This window comes from Phragmites australis, chromosome 7 (genome assembly GCF_958298935.1).
Source record: "Phragmites australis chromosome 7, lpPhrAust1.1, whole genome shotgun sequence".
Lineage (NCBI taxonomy): Eukaryota > Viridiplantae > Streptophyta > Magnoliopsida > Poales > Poaceae > Phragmites > Phragmites australis.
This window is the reverse complement of record NC_084927.1, coordinates 30,982,613-30,992,531: the sequence shown is the minus strand read 5'-3', so window position 1 is coordinate 30,992,531 and position 9,919 is coordinate 30,982,613. Positions and strand designations below refer to the sequence as shown.

Genomic DNA, 9,919 nt, shown 5'->3' with positions numbered 1-9,919 from the left:
ACTTATCTGATACAATGAAGAAGACGATTGGAGAAACACACTAAGCAATTGTATTAGCAGCCAAGGACCTATAAAGAGTGTAGGGTGAATCGGTTGGAAACCTAATCAAGGACGTGCCAAATAAATTAGCCTAACAAGTAGCAAGTCTATCTCTTAACAAAGAAAATTAGCTTGGGCAGTATACGCACCTCTTTTCTCTTCAGAATTCAAAGGTTGTGTAACCTGAAGCACTGGGTCGGTCTCACCTAGTTGGTATACGAAAAAGGGAGGGTCAGGGAACCAAGTGTGAGGAGATGTGGTGCACGTGCAGTTAGCTGCCCACACGAGACTCTTGATGCTACTGGCCAAGTACAGCCCCACACCACTGCAATATGGCAAGTACTAATACTCTACATGGTTAACAAAAGCTGTTCACCGAGTCAATCACTCCATGGGGGTGGTGCAGGGCTGCAGTCTGGTGGGAAAGAAGAGGCCAGTAGAATGGAGGCTAACAGAGAAGCAAAAACAAAACAAACTGGTTTTATGGAGAATGATTCTCTCCGTCTTTCTTCCCCAGCTTCCTTTTTTCAGCTCTTCACAGAGATGCTTCCTGCCTCTGCAGTATTGTGATGTCATCCTGTTTTGTGGCAATTTTGCAGAAACTTTCTCTTTCTCAGCATGGCGTCAGATATTTCTATATTTATATGGACCAAACGGGCAAATATGTTGTGCCATGTTCCACCATTTGGAGGCTATTCTTATCCTCCTACTATCGCCAATAAGTTTTCAGTAACTAGGTTACTGTACTACAATGTTATATTCATTGTTTCACTAGTTCAAACTTGCTTCCATCAATCCATCTTATTTGGTTCTCTAACAGAACAATGACACGGTAGCTTTCACTGTTTTCAGAACTTAAGATGCTGCAGAAACCAAGTTTAAGGTTTTGTTTTGGCCCTACCATACTTGATGTTTTCTATTAAAAGGAAAATATTGAACTATTTTTTATTCATAAAAATAACAACCCCTTTACTGGTTTGCAAAAAAGACTATTAGTATTCATTATTCTTCAAGTAGCTCCATGAAATGCATATCTACCACTTCCTGAATGCATCATGCTTCTTTTTCTTCAAGTTGGTAACTGGTAAGGCTGTGACCTAGGACCTAGCATGTTTCTTTTTCTTCTATCTTTCACCAACAGAGAAATTGGATGAAAGCTTTGTCGCGCCATTGATGTTATCTCCCTTTGTGCCAGAATCTGCTACCTCCAGCCACACTAGCACTGTAATACTTTACCTCAGTAAAAAACCTTTACAATGGAAGAGTTTTGAGAAGCACCTGGTTCAAACGAGAGCTCTATGCAGCTCCTTGTTGAGTTCAACTCAGTTACATTTGAATTTGTCTCTTGCTTCTTACTGTTAAACAGAAAGCAAGAGAAGCGGAAAAGCATAGGAGATGTAAATGAGAATAGCCAAGCCAAGAAAAAAATGTTTATTTTCATGCCATTAGTTGGGGCATATGATGTCTTTCAGGCTAAGTTTCTCTAGCCCCACAAATTGCCATTTACCTTGGAACCTTTTTTCTTATTTGGTAAAACTTAAATCTTATTGTTCCGTCAGGATCTGAATGTGATGGCAATTAAAATTTTCTCAGATTGATCATGAGAGAGGAGGGTGAAGGAACCATGTTGGCTGCTGAAGCAAGCAAGAATCCTATCCTACCTCCCGGAGTGCTGTGTCATTGAGCCCTACTAACAGTAGCCCGCCAACCGTCTAGGAGGCCCGCACCAACCAAAGCCTGTGTGACCGGCACACTAATGATGAAGTGGCAGTCTGCATAAAGAGTACATGAGCAAGAACGTAAGATATGAACAAGGAAGCATATTCCATTTGCAATATCAGATATAGTGTTCCTGAAGAACAATGGTAATTTCAGAGATATTGTTGGGATAATATATGCAAATTAATGCCTCTTCAGAAAGCAACAGCCTCCCTGAGGCAGGTCGAAACTTACAAAGTAACTGTGCTTATAGTTTCGGAGTGTCTACCCAAACCATGTCACTGAGAGACCAAGTAAAGCCCTTTTCAGAAACACTAGAAATGCCCAAGGCAACTACTGATTGATTGCCATAGCATTTCCCCGTTTTCCTGCTCAGCGTCTCAGTAAATAAATCGATACATATTTCCTCGCTGCTGCAACTCCATGTTAGAATTTACTCGAACAAATAAAAGCCCGACTGAGAAAAAGATGTGCAGAGAGGCGAGAGAACAAGGAAAGCAGAGGAAGATGTGCTGCTGGTGAGCTATGCACGCCGTTCTAATGGTACAGCAAGCCAACGCATTACAGGGTACTATGCGCCCCTTCACTGCTCACCTCGCCTATTTGCGATGCGCGGGCAGGGTGGTCACCCCACCCTCCATGTGGTGTGAGCGGCTCGTGACGGCAACTGCTCGGTGTTCCACGGAGAAACCACATTAATATATACGTCTCGCGTGTGTGCTCATGTGCACGGCTAGCCAGACATCTATACTGGTATTTATACACCTCGGCTTTTCAGAAGACAAGCTCATAATCACTCATGCGATACTACTAGTACAGAAGATTTATCATGGATGACTTTATTGGCTGCAAAAGCTACGATTTCAGAAGCAGAAATTCTGGAGATAGTATTAGTTGGTGCGGCAAGATCTCCATGGAAAAGAGTAGCACACGAGCAACGCCGCACTGTGCAACTAGCAACACAGCCAACACTGTCCGAGAGGTGACCCTTCTGCGTGGGTCGTGTCAACCACCGTGCGCCGTGGGCCGTGGCGTCGCTAGTCACCAAAGAGCGGCCGCGTCCACGCCTCACGAGACCAGTACCAGTCAACTCCTCCTCGCCCCGTTACCTGCTGCTCAGCGCATGGAATAATCACGGTGGCAGGCACGCAGCTGCATCGCCGGCAGACCAACCGTCGCTTTAACCCGCATGCCATCTCTCACGGCCGGGGCGAACGATTCCATACGGCGCGGCGATTACCACGAAGTGTAACAGGGTAGTAGCAAGTGCGAACCATCAGATTATACTACATGGAACTCGCTACGTGCCTTCGTGTATGTACACTTCTGCTGCACAGGGACAAACGCTACGAGGACCAGTAATTTTCCGTGGCAGCTGTAGGTAGATAGGCAGTGAGTAGATAACAGTGATTTAACTAAACTGAAACACATTTAATTAATTAATTAATTATCAGAAATATTTCAAAAATTCTAACACATTTTATTAATTAATTATTGGAAATATTTTAAAAATTCTAACATTTTTAACATATAATTCATACTCATACGAAGTTAACGCAACCATACTCATACAATGCAGCACCCGTTCGCGCGCCTCGTGCCCAGCGTCCGCCCCGTGCTCCCACCGATCCACGCCGGAGCCGGCTGCCGGATCTACCCGTCCGTACACCGGCCCGCGGCGCTCCGCCGGGATCCGCTCGCCTCCGCGCCCGGCCAGCGCGCGTGCCGCCCTCTTGCTGTGTCCGCCCAATCCGTCAGCGTCCACGCCGATTTGAGGTCTATCCGAAGCTCTATTACTTCTTAGAATTTGTCGTCTTGCCTTAGGTCTTGGCTCATGGAGCGTGAACGAGACTTGAAATTGCGGCCGAATTTCTTTACTTGGTCCATGGCATGGAACTATGGAAGGAAGAAGAGTGAACTTGCAGCCACCCTGCTGTTGTTCTGGAGCATCAGCCCGTGGCGAATTGGGTGCTATTTGGGACGGGGATCCACTAATTTTGCCGTTGTTCTAGGACAAACGCTTGCAAATTCATTTCCCAACTAAGTGATTTGTGCGTGTCACTCGCTTAGCTGTGCCATCTGTGTCATCTTTAGCTAGAACCTTCGGCCATGATTTCTTCAGTAACTTTCATAGTTTAAATTTGGGGATGATGCCCTGTATCCGGGAAAGATACTCCGTTCGTTCAATTGATCCTGGAATGGACATGGATGTAACTGTTGTTAGTCCTTCCGATTTTCAGGCTGGAGGATAAGTTTTTCGAAGTGGAGATGAAAGTGCGCGACTATGAACTCGACCAGTACGGTGTTGTCAACAATGCAGTCTACGCTAGCTACTGCCAACATGGTGAGTTCTATCTATCCGAGCATATTCAGAAAGAATACTGTCTAACTAGCAAGTTGGCGCATGGCTAGCTTTGTTACATTTATTTTTTACCACTACTTCGCGTTGTGCAACAACAAATTTATTGTCAGATTTTTTTTTAACTTCCCAACTAATTAAGGTAAACGTAGCTCCTCGCCACCCTATGGCCACAACCGTGAGGTATGCAGCCTAAGCTTAGCTCAAATGTCCTCGGTGTCCCTTGTCGCCACCTTAGGTCACTGCTCGATCATATGTAACATGCGGGTTGTAGCTTGCCTTGTTGTCTATCTGACACCATGTTATTTTGCTACGCAGCAATAAATTCATTATGTGATTTTAAATTCCCCAACAAATTAAGTCAAATACAATTTCTTGCCCACCTATTGCCGCAACCACGAGATGCGTGGCCAACTTATGTGCCTTGCCTAGTTGATCCATGGTTTTGTCGATGTCCCTTAGCCATTATTGGAGGTCATGGTTGCACCATCTGCAAGCTGCGGTATGTGCCTTACCCCGTCGCATGCCTGACATCGAGGCCTTGAGTTGCGCGGTCCAAGCCCGATATAACAACGCCCATATCTTCCTCTACCGATCAATCCTATGTCGCGTATTGTCAATCCCTAGATTTGTTGGCATCCCTTTGTCGTTGATGGAGGTTACGGCTTCTATCATCTGCAGTTTACGTGTTGTGTTTTGCCTCGCTGTCTGTTTGATGTGATGACCTTGAGCTACACAGTGCTTCTGAATTCTTTTAGAAATCATGTTACTAACTTTTTTTTTTCTCAATCTTGTATTTGATATGGATCCTTCTTTTTTCTATTTTGAATCTCTATTTCAACTATTATAAATTGTATTTTGCATGGACTATTTTTTTCATAATTTTATTTACTGAATTTTAGCTATTGATTAATTGTATTTTACATGAACCCTTTATTTAGGTATTTTGTTTCCCAATTTGTATGGAAATCAAACTAGTAATTTTTAATTCCGAATTTAATCTAGACCGTTTGTTCATCATGACAATCAATGGTGTACATCCTTTTCTTTTTTTCAATTAATGTGGTAATTTCTTCTCCTTAAGAGCAAAGGTGGGAGCTTCTTTTGTTAGCCATTTACTAAGATAATAGATAGATAGGACACACTATACAGTAAGTCAGCTGATGATTCAGATAGCATCTTAAGAATTCATATCTCATATATTGTTTTCATGGTTTCTTTTGATAAAAATCTAATTGTAGTCTAGGTAGCATATTCAGATCTCATATCTGGTTTTTCGTTTCGTTTTTTTATGGTTTTTGTGTTGTGTTTGTATTCAGACTGTTGCCTTTCATCTTCTTGATACAATGATTCTCCTGCACGTTCAAGAAAAAAAATCTCATATCTACATGGACACCTTAAAACTGAACAGGTCGTCATGAGCTACTTGAGAGTGTAGGCATCAGTGCAGATGCAGTAGCGCGCAGTGGCGAGTCACTAGCCCTCTCGGAGCTGCACCTCAAGTACTTCGCACCTTTGAGGGTAAATGCACTCCTTTTCCAAGTTGCACAAAAACCAAAATTCAAGTAATTTGATGCAATTCTGTGAGCTAGAAAGAAACCTTCGAACTGAACATAGCACGGTATCAAAGTTTCTCTTTAGTTCTGATTTCCACGATTATGTTCTTTGGACTTCCAGAGCGGCGATAAGTTTGTGGTTAAGGTGAGGCTTGCAGGCATCAAAGGTGTAAGGATGATATTCGAGCACTTCATTGAGAAGCTGCCTAATCATGAGGTACGCCTAACACAGTTTACTTGGAACAGAAAAGGAAGAAACAGTTTGCGTTTCAAGCCCTTCTGCAACAATGTCATGTAGCAGCACTTCGGGTGGAATTGTGTCACTACATACATTTACAATGCTATTTTACACATTAATGTGCAACCATTTTATACAGCAAAAGATACATAAATCGCAATTTTCCATATCATGTTTTTCCTGGCAGCAAATTTTGGAGGCGAAGGCAACGGCTGTTTGTCTGAACAAAGACTACCGTCCTATCCGTGTACCTCCCGAATTATTATCCAAGTTGCAGCTCTTCTTATCCGAGGACAGCAGAGGGTTAAGCAACGATATTAATAATCGCAATAACAGCTGCAGCTAATTTTGGTGGCAAAGATAACGGCTGTTATTCTGAACAAAGACTACCATCCTGTCACCAGAATTGTTATCGAAGCTTCAGGTCTTCTCATCAGAGGACAACAGGGGTTAAGTGACTGCGTTAATAATCGCAATAACAGTTGCTCAGGGCCTTTCTGATCGCAGCACTGGCATAGAAGAACTACGGTTCATCTGTATTGTACTAAAGTGTATAATTGTTCGTAATAAAGCAATACTCTTCACTGCTTCCGTAATAAAGCTTCTGTTATTTCATGGTGTATCCATTGCAATTTGTTTGGAAAATGTACGAGATATAATAAATGAATAAGGGAAATTGCACCGTGGTCCGTAAACTTGCACCGAAGTTCCATTTAGGTCCTAATTTTGCAACGATGAGTTCTACACAACCATTACACAAAAATGCAACAAATGGTGTCCCCGTTCCGGTTGTCAGCCACCACTTTCCTCGGTCTCTGATACACGGCAAACAGAGGGACGCCGAGCTCCAGGCTCCGGCCATCTTGTCATGCTCTGCGGCTGGGCATATCTCCGCCGGTACCAGGTCAAGGTTTCCAGCACCCTTCAAGCTCTCTCTCACCACTGTAAACACGAACCAGGATACTCTTATGAGGTTCCTTGAGGCCTCTCTTTGATTACTTGTAAAATAGATTGTACGCTTCCTAATGTATGTCCAAAGCTAAGAGTAATATTCTCTGCATTGCCAGGAAAGCAAGATCCTTAATAGGAGTATATGTATGTACTTCCCAGATGTACATGTTCCAATTGGTAACCATATTTCTCTGTTATTTTCTGAAATCATCATATGTCCCAAGTCCCAACTCCCAACTCCCAAGCAATATGTATTTACATTGCTGCCTAAGCAGATTGTAACCACTTTATACTTCTATTAGCATGTGTTACACTGGTTCGACAATAGTTTTATGAATAACATGAATCACACGCAAACAATTGAGCCGTAGTTTAGCACAACAAAGGTATAACACACTAACTGACTTCTCATGGATATATCAGGGAAACAATAATTCATTTCACCTGGAGAGTGACTGATGTTGCATTGCTCGCCTCTTTGAATCCGCTGCTCCATTCTTGTTAATGTACAAGACTAAACTATGCTCCTATAAAGCAAAAATTTCCTCCCCAGTCGCCTTGCCTCAACCCATGGCATACTTGAGTGAATCACCAGCGCCCTGGAAGAACAGACACGATAGAGCAAAGTCTGCAACGAAGATCCCAACCAAAGAAACGACCACTGCTGAAGTTGTGGACTCGCCGACCCCCTTGGCTCCTCCATGGGTTGTGACTCCCCAGGCACAGCTCACCACCGCGATAATGGCACCAAACACCTGAGATTTCAGCAAGGAGCTGATCAAGTCCCATGGCCGCAGCGCCCTGCGCGCTGACTCCAAAATTATGCTGACGCTGACACCAAAGACAGAGTCGGCCAGGAATGCCGAGGAGGCAAGCCCGAGAGCGAAGCTGATCAGGGTAAGGACGGGGAGCGCAAGCACGCAAGCGAGGACGCGTGGGACCACGAGGTAGTCGACGGGGTGGGCGCCGAGGACGCGGAGGGTGTCGGTCTGCTCGGATACCTGCATGGTGCCGAGCTCAGCGGCGAATGCTGAGCCAACACGGCCGGCGACGACGACGGCGGTGACGACAGGAGAGAGCTCGCGCGCGAGCGCGAGGGCGAGGACACCGCCGACGGAGCGGTGGAGGCCGAGGCGGGTGAATTCGCGCACGAACTGGATGGTGAAGGCCATGCCGACGAAGGTGGCGGTGAGGAGCGCGACCCCCGCGCTCCCAGGGCCCACGCGGCGGAGCTGCGCGAGGAGGTTGCGGCGGTGGACGCGGCCCGTGAGGACGCGGTGGAAGACCTGGCCCGCGAGGAGCAGCGCCGAGAGCCCCCTCCAGATCGCGGCCGGCGGGGACCATTTGGAGAAGAGAGAAGGCAGGGGCGCCGGCGCGGGCTGTGCAGCCAGAGGGTGCGGCGAGGGAGGGGAGTTGGTACCGGCGGCCGTGGGCGTGAGGGAGAGGCGGGGGACGGGCAGGCGGCGGCGAGACGGGTTTAGACGGAGGAAGTGCGGCTTGGGGCTCGCGCTGGATACGTGGCGGAGTTGGTGGGTGGTAGCGGAGGTGGGGCGGAGGAGGAGAGTGGCGGCGGACGACATGGCGGCGGTGGCCGGAGATCGGGTCGGTGATCGGGTCGGCGGTGGCGGAGTTGGTGGGCGGAGGAGGAGATGTGGAACGGCGCTGTGGACTGTTGCTGGGAGAAGGATGGGTTCTCGTATCGTGGGCTTTGGGCCGCACTAGTGGGCTGGATGGGACGTGCTGTTTGTAACGTTTGTTGGGCTTTATGAAAAATTTAACTTTTTGAACTGAAAATTCGGTAAGAGCTAAATGATATCTTCTACATCATAATTTGTTTTTAAAATTTTTCATGACTATTTACATAATGTTTTAAATTTTGAAGTAATTAAATGCTATATTTTTACTTTTTAAAGCATATCACCTGTTGAAGGGTGATAAGCACATGTTGTTTTTTTAACAGACGATGGTAGACTAGATGTACGATTTTTCAAAATAGAAATTTATTTTTGTCATTTTTCAATTTAAGAAATATAAAAATAAAAAATCAGTCCTCTTGGACTATGCTCGGGCGCAGTCCTCTTCGACTAGAATTTGCCGGACACCTACTACAAAATTCCAAATTGAATTTGCTTAGCCGTACGTCAGGTACTGGGAGTCGTCCTGACCATACATCATTCTATCCGGACTACTACTTTGCATTAGATATCTCTAACTCTAATAGTTAGGGATAGTACTAATTCTTATATAATAAATATATTTTTTAAAAAATTTATATAAATTTTGTTATCTATAATTCTCTATATCTCATAGTAGAGTTAGCTAAGTATCTGTAGTACGGATGTGCCTCATCTTAGCATCTCTCATCTATAAAATATGGAGAATTATGAATGATATAACACGTATAAATTTTAATAAATATATTTTTTCATCTCAGAGCTAATACTATATATAAATATTGAAGATGCTCTCAGGCATTGGTCGGTGTGAATCCTGTATGCCTCATCCAATTCTAATCCTAGCAACGTCTCGCTCCCAACACTCTGGGGATGCTTGCACCTCCCGCGCCTTGTCAAGAGTCAAGACACCGGAGAGAGGACGCTTCGTGACCTAATCTCATCGGCTGGAGACATACGGGAGCCGAGCCTGATCATTATCAACCATAAAAACCAGCGGCCCGACCATCAGAGACGAAAATGTCTTCGCTCGCCTTGCCTCTAAACTCGTCGTTGCACCACCCAACATGATTCACAATTTGAATGCTTGTAAACCGATGTGTATTACTGTTGGTTAGTGCCTGAGTTTCAAAGATATCGACATGAGTAATGGTGACTCACTGACTATACGAATTCGACATGCAGATCCGTCTCTTTTCACTGAACGCCCTCTAAAGAACTTTCGCGTCAGCAAAACTGTGAAAGTAAACCAAAGAGTACTCCTCATTATTTTCATACGTCTCGACATGATTATACGTGCGTTGATTAGGTACATGATGAAGGCGATTGGAGAAGCGCATTTAGAGACTACATTAGTAGGCATGGGCATATAAAGGCATTGTTT

General features: G+C 44.9%; 2 protein-coding genes across 2 annotated transcripts; one reads left to right on the top strand and one right to left on the bottom strand.

Annotated features, from left to right (window-relative positions):
* The first annotated feature begins 3,326 nt into the window (after positions 1–3,326).
* LOC133924714 (acyl-acyl carrier protein thioesterase ATL3, chloroplastic-like) lies at positions 3,327–6,502 on the top strand. The gene is made up of 5 exons (XM_062370376.1): positions 3,327–3,534; positions 3,999–4,102; positions 5,529–5,638; positions 5,795–5,890; positions 6,099–6,502. The coding sequence occupies exons 1-5, from the start codon at positions 3,332–3,334 to the stop codon at positions 6,255–6,257; spliced, it is 672 nt and encodes a 223-aa protein (XP_062226360.1). The 5' UTR covers positions 3,327–3,331; the 3' UTR covers positions 6,258–6,502.
* Positions 6,503–6,668: 166 nt separating this feature from the next.
* Positions 6,669–8,578, bottom strand: LOC133924713 (protein TRIGALACTOSYLDIACYLGLYCEROL 1, chloroplastic-like). The gene is made up of 2 exons (XM_062370375.1): positions 7,307–8,578; positions 6,669–6,853 (listed from the first exon to the last, which is right to left on the bottom strand). Exon 1 carries the CDS (start codon positions 8,440–8,442, stop codon positions 7,426–7,428), a length of 1,017 nt encoding a protein of 338 aa, XP_062226359.1. The 5' UTR covers positions 8,443–8,578; the 3' UTR covers positions 6,669–6,853; positions 7,307–7,425.
* Between the last annotated feature and the right edge of the window lie 1,341 nt (positions 8,579–9,919).

What these genes read in the sequence shown, in the direction of transcription:
- LOC133924714 (XM_062370376.1), top strand. Translation starts at nt 3,332, where the DNA reads ATGCAGCACCCGTTCGCGCGCCTCGTGCCCAGCGTCCGCCCCGTGCTC. An exon ending in CGCTAGCTACTGCCAACATG is followed by an intron (nt 4,103 to 5,528) that starts GTGAGTTCTATC and finishes AAAACTGAACAG; the next exon opens with GTCGTCATGAGCTACTTGAG. An exon ending in AGTACTTCGCACCTTTGAGG is followed by an intron (nt 5,639 to 5,794) that starts GTAAATGCACTC and finishes TTGGACTTCCAG; the next exon opens with AGCGGCGATAAGTTTGTGGT.
- LOC133924713 (XM_062370375.1), bottom strand. Translation starts at nt 8,442, where the DNA reads ATGTCGTCCGCCGCCACTCTCCTCCTCCGCCCCACCTCCGCTACCACC.